At 46.8% G+C, this 14,287-nt stretch overlaps 1 protein-coding gene across 8 annotated transcripts in view; it reads left to right on the top strand.

Annotated features, from left to right (window-relative positions):
• ARSG (arylsulfatase G) overlaps positions 1-14,287 on the top strand; it is a gene marked incomplete at its 3' end in the record, with an annotated part of 68,485 nt that overhangs the window by 27,419 nt on the left and 26,779 nt on the right. For 7 of the 8 annotated variants that reach the window (XM_034790333.1, XM_034790326.1, XM_034790330.1 and 4 more), the window contains 5 exon segments: positions 4,427-5,299; positions 9,088-9,275; positions 11,057-11,104; positions 12,044-12,155; positions 13,082-13,219. In XM_034790333.1, coding sequence (XP_034646224.1) covers positions 5,076-5,299; positions 9,088-9,275; positions 11,057-11,104; positions 12,044-12,155; positions 13,082-13,219 — 710 coding nt within the window. In that variant the 5' untranslated portion in view covers positions 4,427-5,075. 8 annotated transcript variants of the gene reach the window in all.

Consider the following 14,287-nt stretch of genomic DNA (forward strand, 5'->3'; position numbering starts at 1 on the left):
ATGGAGAGTTTCTGCAAAGCAGGTAGACAGCATGGCCCCCATCCTACAAGTTACTCTATGCAGGTCGAGTGGTAACAGAGTCCCGCACTGGGTTACAAAATCCTCAAGCTATCTAAAAAAACCACCCATTTAAAAAAACCTGACTGTAGCAGTTTTGAAGGGTGTTAGAACCTGCATTGGAGACCAGAGCCTTCTGTCCGTAGAACAGGTCTATCCACAGCAGCCTTGGTGTCAACTTCCCCCAGCACTGAGCTGCCAATGTGCCACGCTGCTCTGTAGGGAACACCCTTGGAAGGGACCATGGGTGAAAGGGGAGTCAAGAAGGGACAGGATTCCGCTGTCAGCTGCTTCCGTGTAAATCTAGAGTCATTGTACCTAAGTTAGTGGAATACTCCACATTTACGCCAGTGTAAACGAGATCAGAATCGGTTGTTTTTTTGTGTGGTGGACACTTGCCCATTATTGGGAATTGGAAGAGGGACACCAGCTTATTTCATCTCGACCCACAACCAGCCTGCACAGGCTAATAACTTTCAGTCGCTGCTGCTTTGAACCCCAATCTTCCAAACACGTAGGCCAGGTTTACACTAGATACTTTTCCCGGGATAATAATGTCGATTAGGATGTGATTCTCTACAGCGTTTGTAAAATGGCAAAAAACTCTAGTGTAGATACAGTAATACTGACAAAAAAGTCCTTTTGCTGGGATAGCTTATTTCTTTGGGGAATGGCATAAGCTGTATTGGCAAAAGAATTTTTCTGCTGGTATGAACTGTGTCTCCACTAGGAGGGTTTGCTAGTACAATACAGTACCAGCGTAGCTATACCAGCAAAGCCTTTCTAGTGTAGACATGTTTCTGGGGTCATGGGATTACATGAGAATGTCAGCTTTCTTTTTTTTTTTTTTTAAATAAAAGCATAAGTCTCTAGCCCTCGTCACCTTTGTCCAGCTTGTCCTTGTCCATCCCTCCACGAATGCAAGTCGACACCACACCATTCTATTTCATTGCGAGCATGTTCTTTCCATTTTTGGCCAAAGAGTTTTATCATGAGACCGGCCCAGCGCATTTTCGGTCTGCCCAGCGGTCGCTTGTGATCTCTGGGGATCCAGTCACTGATGCGGGTTGTCCACTTATTGTCTTGCCTGCAGACTACATGACCTGTCCATCTCTGCTTTGCGTCGTACATTGCCTGCACTACATCCGTCACCTCTGTATGCCTTCTGATCTCATTTGGTATATGATCACGGAGCGTTGGTGTGGGGGTGAACGGGGTTTGACAGCGAAATACGGCGGAGCATATGCTCTGGCAGGTTTTACCAAGCCGAGAAGGTGTCAAGCTAGCGTCCAGGGTAGTACGGAGTCCGACTGTACCTCTTTTACTCTAAGGCAGCCCGGCCAAAGTGGAGGGGTACCGCAGCTACAGGGCACAAGGGCTGGCACCCCAAATGCACTGCAGCAAAATTCTCCTGCCAAACAAGCCACATAAAAGCAGAATAAACCAGGAAACCGAGCACAGACTCATGCGTCGGCCTGACCATCGCTCACAACCTGGGTTAGCACAGGACAAAAAACAGAAAATGGCTAAAAGAATAGTCCAACAATTTGTTGCAAGTCACAACACAAGCCTAGCCCTCATGCTTGTGGAAAAAGCTTGAAAAAGTGATCCCTAAAAGCTCAAAATCCAGAAAGCAAATAACAAGAACCCCTTCTCCCCATTTATTAACTTTTAAAATCTTGTAATTTCAAAGCCCGTCTCAAGATTCTGGAACGCTTGGTGTTGGCAAATTTGCACTTGGAGGTTACGCCATGGGGAACTGTTCATAGTCGCAAATGCGACATCTGATAGTGTTTGCTGGATCAATCCCTTGGGCAGGATTGGAACCAGAGTCATCTTATGAAAAGATTATAAGAATTGGTTTATTTTATTCCGGGAATATTTTTTTTCAATGAAAGTTGGCAAACTTTATGGGATGTTTCTCTATGTACACAGGGCAATATTTAAAGAGCTCTGCAGTGTACGGCAGCCTACAAGCAGCTTTCACCTGAGAAAAGAAAGTATCTTATCCCTACTTATTTCAGAGGCTTCCCTTTTCATTAGGAGAAAAAAAAAAACAACTAACTAAAACAACCAATCCAGCATTGAACTTTCATCAATGGAGAAACTTTCATCATCGGAGAAACGTTCATCAACCGAGCCCTGCAGGAAACAATTTGGGCTCATTCATTCAAAACCTTCTTTCTGAAGGAATTCTGCCCCCATAAGTCTGTTTCACTACAATGGGAATTCTGTCTGGAAACGAAGGAAATTTAGTACCAATCTAATCTAGCTCTCTGTCTGATATAGGTTCTTTTTGGTAGTGTAATACATGAGGGAATGACTGTGGTTTTGTGGTTAATGCACACAAATGGAAGTCAGGACTCCTGAGGTCTATTCTTGGCTCAGGCAGTGGCTGGTGTGTGATCCTGGACAAATCACTTAGACTGTCTGTGCATCTGGAGGGCTGTTCTGTACCTCACACACTTCATTAGTGAATGTCCGTAAAGAGCTTTGAGAGCCTCAGATGAAAGGTGTTAAATAACTTCACAAGGTTATATTTATGATGATGATTTTTTATTACAAGTGAGAAGACTAAAGAAAGATGCTGATCTGAACTGAAGCCCTCAGACTTTTAAAACTTAATCATGAATTTGACTGGGAAATTATGACTTATTTCCCACTGCCAACTGCTGAATTCTTGACCTACACGTGGTGTTTGTTTTGTTTTCTCTCGTTTTACCCTGCATCTCATGGTCCTTTTGGTTTTTATTATTCATTTATTTACTCTTCTTTTCAGTTTATCTAGGTCATTCTTAATTTTGTTGCCCTCCTCAGTTGTGTTGACTGACCCTCAAGTTTTGTATTATCAGCTGCACATTCTTTTCTCAAGGGCATTGATACACAACTGGAAACATCTGTCATAATACTGGCCCTAGCTGGACTCAGCTAGCTTGCTCCGTCTGCTTCAAGCCGCTGATACTCAGTGCTCTCTGCATTTGATATTAAAGCCAGTTCTTTGCCCATTCGAATGTCTCATCCTCGGATATCATTCTTATTGTCCTTGCAGATGAGGCTTGTGCTGATGGTTTTGTATAAATAGCCTGAAGGCTTGTAAATTATATGAGCTTCCTGCCACCTCATTTCTTGTTACTGTCTCATGAAATTCACACTGATTGCTTAGGCACCAGCTCCTTTTTTGTAAATCTTGGCTGATTAGTTTAGTTAAATCGTAACTTTCAACATGTTCCCCAACTATAACTCTGGGCAGTTTCTCTAGACAGCCCTACAGGCATTTGGTCCCTTAGTTCTGCCTTACATGCCTTCCTATAGCCACCTTGGACCAAATCTGCCCCCAGCTACCACCCTGCAAGCATACTGATTTCCGTGACGATCCATCAGCACACAGCCACTACATCAGCTTCTCTGCAGCCTCTCCTGCCCTGCCCTGTATTTCTGAGACCAGCGCTGCTCTCCGGGCACTAGATTCTGACACCCTTACTCATGTAGAGAACTCCTTGAGTTCAACAGGACTATTCATGGGGTAAGCTGCTATTCCAGATGAGGAAGAGTGTCATGTTCTGGTTCAGTATGAGGAGTGGGCCTATGCAGTGTAAATAAGGTTTAATTTTTAAAACTGAGTTTTACTAAGTGACCTTAGTCCTTGTAAATTATTAAAAAATGTGGAAAGTCTGCACATAAATCCTATCTGCCTGTTTGCAGTCTGCAATGCAGATTAATAACACCCCGTGACATAAGAACATAAGAATCGCCATACTGGGTCAGACCAATGGTCCATCTATCCCAGAATCCTGTCTTCCAACAGTGACCAGTACCAGATCTTCAGAGGGAATGAACAGAACAGGGCAATTAACAAGTGATCTATCCCCTGTCTTCCAGTCCCAGCTACTAGCAGTCAGATGTTTAGAAATACCCAGATAATGGGGTTGCGTTCCTGACCATCTTGGCTAATAGCCATTGATGTACCTATCCTGCAGGAACTTATCTAATTCTTTTTTGGACGCATGACCTCATGCTCAAAGATCAAATCTGAGATCACATTGCAAATCGAGGCAAAATTACTTCTCCAGTGATCTTTAACTCATAATTGTATAAGAAGAAGTCAGGCTTGATTGTTTATACAATCAGAGTCTGTAGGTTTGATATGGGGTGATTAGGGAAAATGGGCACGGCCTTTGTTTCCAGGCATTGGAGTAGTTATCAGTTGAGTTACAGCAACCTTAAATTTGACAGCAAAATTGCAACTGCTGTGTTTGAAAAGCAAAGGAAATGTCTCTGCAATAGAAAAACAATTCTTATGCTCACTAAGATTAGGGTCTAAAAGCGTAACTCTTTCCAGTGCTAATTGTCTCTTGTTTTTCTTGCACAGGAACATTTGCTGTAATGTAAAGGTGTCCCCCTTATGGAATTCAAAGAACAGTTCGACATCATTTAACATCAACTTTTGTCTAGTCTTTTGAAGAATGGGCATGATCACTTTACAAGGCCAAATAGAGAATTCTCCTGTAAACACCAGTAATCTAAATTGCAGACTTCCTGGGACTAAGTAATTTATAAAATTGGATGCCGTACAGACAATTTGTAATCAGGATAAAGAAGCTTGGGGAAAACAAGTAAACCGTTTTTATATATTAATAAGATGTTATTTTAATTGAATATTTAGCAAAACCCCACAATTATTAAATGACAATATGATTATTGTGACTTCCTACAAGATCTGACTTAGCATGTCAGCTGGTTGCCAATGGAAAAGAGAGAGGAAGATTATGGTTCAGTCGATCTCCAAAGGATCAAAAGTCAATACCGCAGTTTTGTAACTCGTCTCTTCAGCACCATCCAAAGATGTGAAATTTGCTTCGCTGCAGAATCCTAGGGCTGCTTTGGGTGGCAATAAACAGCTGACTCACGTCTGAGGAAAGCACGACAATGGGAGTTCTCAAATGAGCGTGCGGCAGGAATAGGCCACCACCACCTACTCACTCACACTAAAAGTCTCCAGGAGGCGTTCTCCTGACACCATGGAGATTCTGTTCCTGAAAATGCTTCTGCTGCTGGCTGGCGGTTTAGTTGGGCTCTTCTATCACCTCTCAGATCTTTGGGTGGGTGAGAAGAGAACAGTTCAGAACAAACCGAATTTCATAGTCATTTTGGCAGATGATGTTGGATGGGGGGACCTTGGGGCCAACTGGGCAGAAACCAAGGACACTCCTAACTTGGATCAGATGGCTGCAGAAGGAATGAGGTAAGCCTCAAAGAGGTGTCTGTCTATTTCTGAGTCTTCCATTTACCTGTTGTGTGATACCAAATGGCAGGTGGGCAACAGGAAAACGGACAGAGGTTCTCACGAGTTCTTAACAACAACAGTAAGTGCCAGTGTATCCTGTCTGAGATCCATGTGAGAACCATGCTCTGGACTACCTGTGGTCAAATTCATCCCTATGCTGAGACACTCCCTCCCCCCACCCCCACGGAGGGATGTGCGTTACTTACATCACATATGCCCTCAAAATAGCAAGAGCAAGGATCTAGCACCACCAATGGGGTGCGGCTGGGCAGGACACTGTGGGGGCCCTGCCTGCTACAGTGGCCTGTAGGATGAAGGTCCAAAAGATACTGCACCTGCCTCAGAATTAGGCAGATTCCCCATGAGTTGGTTGGAGGGGAGGGGAGGGTGGTTAAAGTCCAGGAAGCTGAATCAGGAGCTCTGGGCTCTATTCCCAGCTCTGGGTGACCTTGGGCAGTATCTTTGTCCATCCCGTGCCTCAGTTTCCCTCTCAGCAAGATAGGGATAATAATGCTCCCTTACCTCACACAGAGGTTGCAAGGCTGAGCTTTAAGGCTGGCATTTTCCAAGGGGCCTTGGTGGGTTTGGAGATAGGAATCTAGCTTCCATAGGCCTCATTGACAGTTCCAGCTTTAGTGTCTGTTAAACCACTGAGATCTCCAAAAGAAGGGGTGATACAAGTGCACAGTATCCTTCTTATTTATGTCCTTGGTCTGCAGCAAGCCCAAAAGGTGCAGGTGGTGACCCAAGAAAGAGTTCCTGAACAAGCATTAGGACTGCCTTGGAAAACTTGCCCAGATGCACAGGAAATCAGTGAACATAGCATCACTGTTTAGAACTCTGGTTGTTTGCAACGTGTTTGTTCTTCATGCTGACTGTGGTTAACTTCAGCCAGTGTGGCAGAGAACCTGGGTTCTGATAACCTAGGAACAGCTGATAGACAAATATTTGCATGAACTAATTGCCTAGTAGTAAAGACTTTTCTTCATTTCAGCAAATATTTAGAAGCAGGTCCTGGTTCAAATAAACGAGTCTTGTCTTTAAGGACATTGATAAATACAAATTATGGTAATCGCGGAGGAAATCATACCATGTCTTTTTGTGTAGAACCCAGAGAGAAATCGCAGCTGGAAAATGATTTTAATATTCCTTTTAACCGGGATATACAATGCATTGTAACAATAACCCTGAGCATCTACATAGAGCTTTAAATTTTCAGCGCTGTTCCTAAACATTAACTATTTAATATCTGGCCAGGATTAGGTTACAAGAATGCACAATTTATTCTCTTGCCAGTTTATTAACTCCTGTTTTAGAAAAGTTATTGTAGTGGTGTTGTGGTCGTCCCGCTCCCTGTGGGTCACTTCACTAGGAATTGGGATCATGGCTCTTCCAGCCTTTGTAACAGGGTGGGACCCCAAATAGTCAATAGGGATTAGACCCTCAGGCAGGGCTGGGCTAATGAGTAGTCTGTAGGCTCAGGCCTGTAATCAGGCAGCACAGTGACGCAGTCTATGAGCTCTAACCCTTAGGCAGGGGAGAGCTAGCAAGCACTCTATGGTGGGGACTCTGCCACCCCAGGGATAGGGGGGCAGAAGCCCGCCCGCCTACACTGCATCCCAGCCCAGGGCACTAACACTAGCGGGGTGTCCTGCCACTGGGTCAGCAGGGGTCCTCCCGCAACATGCTGACTGGCTGGTAAGCCACAACACCACCAAACTGAAGTCTGGTTTCCCTGGGCTACTTTCTACCAGAGTTCCAGATCGGGCTCCGTGGTCTCAGCATCCTCCGCTTCATCGGGGTACTCAGCTGCCGGCAGTCCCACTGGCTCCTTCCCGGCTTCGGTCCTCTCCAGGGCCAAGGTGCACTTGGCTTGGCCGCAGGGTCAGCGGGCTGCAGCCAGCACGGCACGTTTGTCTCCTTCTCTGGCTCGGCTAGGGGCTCCGCCTTTTGTACTTCCTGCCCTGCCTCTCAACTTTCGGTGGGAGGGTCAAGCCCGGCCTGATTCCCCCCACCCGGGCAGAGAGAGTGGTTCCTCTTCCTCTGGCTCGGAGGGAGGACACACCGCTTCACTACCGTTATAAAACCGCATATTTCAAGGTTTAAATCACCCACTCTCATTATTTAGGGATTAGGGTGAGACCTTCATGGGGGCATTTCACATCTTCCTATTGTAGGGTCCTTGTGCCCTCCTCTGGAGCATCTGGTTCTGCCCCTGGTTGGGACAGGATTCTGAACTCTGTGGACAATTCCAGTCTAGCTCCTATATGAGATAGAAAAAACCTCCTAGATCAGGTACTGTAGTTCTGTAGTTCGCCTCCCTTCTCCCCAGCACTGCTAGATTGTTCCCTGGGATATATTTTCTAGTGCTTTGTCCTTTTGAGGTTCTTACCTAGGATTTCAGTCCCGCTGGGTATTTGGCAGTTGGTGCATGGAACTGTGCGGAGCTGGGACTGCTCAGAGAATGATTTCCTAGAATTAGATGGAGAAACCTGACCAATGGAGCTGGCGTGAGGTTAAACAGAAGTGGGACAACCGCCTCAGATCAAGGCAGGCTGAGGAGAAGTGCTGGCTGTGTGAGAAAGGCCTCAGAAAACTGTATCAGGTCCTTGGTGCAGGGGGAAGTTGGTTCTAGCGATGGGGAATCGACAATAGAATTTAAGGAAATGACCCAGCTGTGTATTCCAGACAAGACAAGTCTCTCACAATGCTGTTGTGGGTGTGAGGAGAATGGTCTGACTGTGAAGATACAAGGTAGGGAAGTGGTGGGCCTGATATTTAAGGACTGAAATGTCCAGGGCCAGCCTGAAAAATGCATCTGCACTTGTGCATCTGATTGCTTGTGCCTCGCTAGGAACCCCCTCCCTTCCCCTTGGGCGAGAGCTGTGCCCACATCACCGCCAGGCTGGGTCACAGCACTTCCCTGTCTTTGAATGGAGAACCAAGAGAGAGGCTCCAGCTGGTACCCAATGCAGCTGCCCACTTCCTCTAGAGTATAAGTTGTGGTGAGCACATCAAGTCCTCTTCTGCCACCAGGTCAGGGCATTGGTCCCCTCTTCAAAGCAGTTAATGGAGCAGCTCCCCATTGCATTAGAGAGCACAGCTCCATCGATGAACTGCCGAGACAGTTGCCCTCCTTTGGAACAATGCAGATCATGAAGCGCGTGAAAGCCAGTGACAAATCCGTCTCATTTGAAGGGCTCTGGTTATGGATGAATCTGGAGTCGGACGGGCTTTAGGGAACTCTGTAAAACCTTCCCACTTGATAAAGTGTCTCCACCATATAATCACAGTGATGTTCCCAGCATCAAACGCTCCCTGTTCCAGCTCCTTCCACCAACCACACTCTACTCCCAGCACAGTTTACTGTGCCTGAAGAGGGAGAAGAGCAAGAGACACCATGACATCCACTCAGGGCTTCACTGTTCCCAATTTCCTATGTGCAGAAGATGCTTAAACGCTAAGGGAATGGGTGGCAGTTTGAAACCCATATAGCTTCAGGGTAGTTTGAAGAACTCAGCTATCTTCAGGCAGCTTGGCAGCTCACTGGCCGCTAACATGTACAATATGGTCATTTGCACTTGTGGCAAGTGAATGGCAATCCCGCGTATGTTTGCTTGCTGCCCTGGGCTCCTCGGACAAAGCCCAGCATGTGGGAGCATGTCAATTTTTGTCAGCTAGCGGGGGTCATTTTTGCAGCTTTTTGTCACAAATCCTAAAGTATGTTCCGCCTCTCTCTCTTCTAGATTTGTGGATTTTCATTCTGCTGCATCCACTTGCTCCCCATCCCGTGCCTCCCTGCTCACAGGAAGGCTCGGCATTCGCAATGGAGTGACCCACAACTTTGCTGTCACGTCAGTGGGTGGCCTCCCCCTCAATGAGACTACGTTAGCTGAGGTTCTGAAGGAAGCAGGATACATCACTGCGGTAATAGGTAATGAATGCATTGCAGAAAGCTCACTACTGTTCTGGTTTGCAGTTTATCCTGTAGATAATGGTAGATGGGGCTTGGGGCATAGGTGCTGGAACAGAGGTGCTAGGGGTGGCAGCCCCTGGCTTGAAGTGGTTTCCATTATACACAGTTTGGTTCAATGGCTCTCAGTTTCCCCCTCTATAAAGATTGTTCCAACACCCCTGCTCAAGGGACACAGGATGGACCATGGAGCTAATTCGTTGGCTCAGATCCAACCCACGCAGGGAATGGCTGCAAGTGATTATTACCACTTAGGTTGTACATTCTCGGGGGTGGGGACTGTGTCTGTCTCTGTGGTCTGTGCAGCATCTTGCACACCTGACCCCGCTTGGGGCTTTGGAGTGCTACTGTAATAGAAGCATTAAATAACGGTGGAAGCTGTTCAGCGGCGGGAGCTTGAGCATCACGTCTATGTCATGAGAAACATCTTCTCATTTCGCACTAAATGACTAGCTCCCTTGCTGGCAGTCACAGCAGCTAAGACAAACCTTGAAATAGGCCATGAAGACTGACTCTTCATTCACCTCTAGGATTGGTCCCTTCTGGGTTAGCGTTGAAGCGTTGAAGCAGAACGGTTCAAGCTGCCCCTGGACTATTCGGCCAATATATATTCTCCAGTGCACTTTCTGCATCTATCTATCTATCTATCTATCTATTTCTTCAATATTGTGAAAATATATACAGGCGCCCATCCTCCGCTTGGGAGTCTTTTCCCTACATTGAAACCCATGCATTCATTAAAGAGGAACTTAAAGGATAATTTTTTTTCTGACTTTTCACTTTTTCTCCCTCTCTTTTTGCAGTTCTATGATTTTTAAAAAATTGCCTTTTTAAATGTGGGTGGTTACATCATGATGTGAACTAAACTTTTGGTTCCCTCCAGAATTTCAATGTGTGAATTGTTTAACTTTAGAAGAGTGTTTTTTTCCTACATATAGTAACTTTTAATCGAAATATTAACATGCCGAACAGTTCTGTGCCCACAGACCCAAATATTCCTTGATATAATACCCTGTGCTAGCATGAAAAGCTATGTTATGTGTTGTGTCCATGGTTTCGAACTCCCTACTGCAAGCATATGGAGCGCTGTTCCAACTTCCAAGGGAGTCATTCTAGTGTATCAGATCAGTCATCTGTGGATAATGCGTAAAACACACTTTCATTCAGAGCCGTTAAAATGCAATGAAAGAAAGTCACAAGAAATTCAGTTAGTTATATGCAGATTTTGCCATTTCTTTACATTGACTTACATGCAAAATTATTCTTTGACTTCAAAGGATGTTTTGCATGCAAAATTACGGCTGGATATGGTCCAGAATAGCTAAAGCTTCATAATTAAACTGTTGGTGATCATGTTGGGCCAAATTGTGGCAGAGCCTAAGAATATAGTGCTTGATCTTTGAAAACACATATGAGGCAGTTCAGAGGAGGAAGCCAAGAATGGATCATTCAGAACCTCTTAGAATGTCTTGTCTTTGAAAACTGAATGTCTGGCAGAACCTTGGTAAGGGCTTAAGGATGAGCGAGACTTGAGAAAACGTAACAATTGTTTTATGAAATTCCTCTGAGATCGAACACCTTTATGGAATGGAACCCTCGGCAAAGTGGCACGCTTTAAACAGGACCTGCAAAGACAGTGACTCTTGTTGCTGGATTAAAACGTCAGGCCCTGGACACTGTATGTAATTACTAGTACCTGCACAGTTTTCCTTCTGAAAAGACTTCCTATTGCTTCCATGCAGGTAAATGGCACCTCGGGCACAGCGGCCTCTATCATCCCAACTTTCGTGGTAAGCTTTTGTTGTAAAACCCAGCAAGTGTTTTTGTTTCCCACCGTCCCTTTCTCTTTTTAAACCCATTCTCCTCCTTCCTGGTAATTGCCCTCAGAGAGGGAGGAGCAAGCGAGGAACAGGCTCCTCTGTCAGTCCCCCTGTAAGTCATTAGTCTGCAGGGATACTGCAGGAGGCCATGCGCTGCTCTGTCCGCTGCCAGAGGAGTTCTGCTGCACAGAAGACTCTGCAACCCCTGCCCACTCCCACAACAGCAGGAGGGGTTGGTGGGGTGGCCAGTGACTTGAATTCCCTGTGGAAGGAGTAGCTCTAGTTATTGGGTGGGAATGCCCGTTGCCCAGCTCCCATGGGCCTGCAGAGAGGGGGCGCAGTCTATGAGGTGTGAATTCCTTTTGGTAGCCGAGGTGGAGTAGGGGATATGTGTGCTCTGGATCTCCCTGTGTTTAAGTTCACACCCAGGGCTGCTCCCACAGGGGTTGGTGGAGTTATCTCTGGGGTGGAGTTGACCCAAAAAGTCTGTCTTCACTTGGAGGAAAGTCCAGCATTACTGTCAATTTATCTTTAGAATAGAGTCCCTCTTATTGTGCTATTTACTCGGTCCAGCCCTCCATTAACTCAATATTGGAGCCCTTTAAAAAGAGGACCATGTTGGGAAAAAACCCACAGGAAAGTAAAAACGCTGAAGTCTCAATGGATCCTCGTCCTGTTATAACATGAGCTAGATCCCCGAACCTTCAGTCAGACCCCCATGGAGCCCCATGGGCGTGAGCATTCACCGGCATGGTTCAGGAGGCTAAGCCGCTGTTTTGCCTAGAACCGACCCCGTTCCCATCCTTGAGCTTGTAAACTCAGCGGGAGCAACTGTGTAAACAGTGGATAACAGGCAAACGGCCACAGCAGGCCGCCACGGACACACTCACGCTCTCGTTTGGATCCCAGGTTTCGACTGTTACTTCGGGATCCCCTACAGTCACGACATGGGTTGTACTGACACCCCAGGCTACAACCTCCCTCCCTGTCCGGCATGCCCTCGACACTCTGCAGCCACGAGGTACAGCTTCTCCGGTGGGGTGGAATGGAGTCTGGGCTTTGATGGGAGTGAGGGGGTGATCAACGGCATCTCCCTCGTGCTAAATGTCAGAGCTGAACGGAAAACGTTTTCTCATGGATCCCAGGAACAGAGAAATTGGCAGGGGTTGTAAAGGTGAAGGGTTTGGAATGAATGTTCGCCGGGGTCTCCTCTCCCCTTGCTCTGCCCCAGAGGGGACCATCACCTCTCACCCTGCAGTGTGTATAAAACACAGCAGGTTTGGGGGGCCAGGCTGGTCCCCTGGATCCCCTTCACTCTCCTCCTCTGGCATCACAGCACTGCTCCCCCAGGCCAAGGAAACCCTGAGGAACCTGTCAATGCTCCTTCATGCACCAGCCAGAGGAGGTAACCAGAGAGCAAGACGAGGGGCCCTGGCCGGCTTCTGCTGAAGTCAGAGACCAAACGGGGTCCATGGGAGGGAAGTGGTTAAGATACTTGTCTGTGACACAGGAGATCTGGGCTCAGTTCCTGGCTCTGCCCCAGACACTGCCCCCCGCCCCGATCTTGGATAAGTCTCTCAGTCTGTCTCTGCCTCAGTTCCCATTGTTGAGACCATAAGCTCTCCAGGGACTGTCCCTTACTGAGTGTCCATCCAGCAAGGGGCCCTGAGCTAGGCTGGAGCCTCCTGGTGGTAACAAAAATGTGTTCGCTCTCCCACAATGGGAGGGGATAGTGAGGGGCTGGGTTCAGATCCCCTCCAGGTCTGTCTGTCTCACATGTGCGGCCAAACCCGAGAGAGATGAGGCTTGATTTCTGGTGCAAGGGAAATAACTGAGACTGGGCCACATTGCGAATGGACCCCACTGAGGTCAGGGCACAAGCAGGCCTGCTTCCTTCATTCAGAAAGCCTCCCTTGTTACTAACGGGGTCTCTTGGTTTCTCTCCAGCAGCCATGGGAGAGATTGTTACACCAAGGTGGCTCTTCCTCTCTTTGAAAACATCACCATCATCCAACAGCCTGTGAACCTCGCTGGCTTGGCTGCAGAGTATGCAGAAAAAGCAACTCAGTTCATCCAGCGTGCAAGGTAAGGCTGCCCCCCCAGACACCCCTTTGCAGCTCTCTCTCTGCAGAGCTTGGGGCAATGTCCAAATATTGGTAGCATCCTGCTACTGCTACCAGTTACTCTGTTAGCTCAAGTGGCCGAGGTCTGCAGGGTGGGTCTAAACATCCGAACCCTGCTGACGGCCTGCGGAACGGTAAGTAAGATTTCACGTGATGGAACTGCAGTTTTTGTAGTTCACTTTTTTAAAGCCCTAGGTAATTGCACACGAAAAACAACATTAAAATAACGTTATGGTTGCAAAGTCAAGCACTCATAGGTTAGGATATGCCCGAAATAGAATTGTCTGTGCAACCTTAATTTGGTCCCCTTGTGCATGTGCATTATGATACAGTCTTTAATAACATGGTCACATACTAATTTTTTCCCTCAGGATCCCTTCCTCATTCAGTGCCCAGGATGGACACTGCTCTGGGGATGGATCAGGGCTGTGTAGGGAAGCAGACTGTCCGGTGTTGGACCCCTGCCTCGTTGGTAGCAGAAGTTGGAAGGTGTGTAGCGAATGAGGCATATTGTAGGAAGAGAAAAAATAGTCTCATGATTAATGTAGCTAAACGTTGCCCTGGAGAACTGGATTCTATCCCTGCCTCTGCTACAGAGTTCCTGTGTGATGCTGGGCAAGCCGCTCACACCAGACTTTTCATAGGCGGTCACTAACCGTGTGTTCCTCATTTTATGGCTGGCGGACTTGAGAGCCTGTGAAAATAAATTGTGTAATGCATGGGAAGCATTCACATACTCTAGAAGAGCCCATTATTGATGCTATCTTCAGAGCAGGGTTTGAACGGCGTTCAGTAAATGAGCCATATGGAGCGATGTGGATAAAATAAAATATTGAATAACTGCTCACTCCGGGGGCACTGTCCATCCTGTGCACTGACCGAGGCAGGAGTCCGGTGGAAAAAATAGTATGTGACCATGTAATTAAAGCCTGTATCATTATGCGTATGCACAAGGGGCTTGAATTAAGCTTGCCTAGGCAATCTGAATTCTGGCATTTCCTAACTTTAGAGTCTTTGACTTGGCAACTGT

This window comes from Trachemys scripta, chromosome 14 (genome assembly GCF_013100865.1).
Source record: "Trachemys scripta elegans isolate TJP31775 chromosome 14, CAS_Tse_1.0, whole genome shotgun sequence".
NCBI classification, from domain to species: Eukaryota; Metazoa; Chordata; order Testudines; family Emydidae; genus Trachemys; species Trachemys scripta.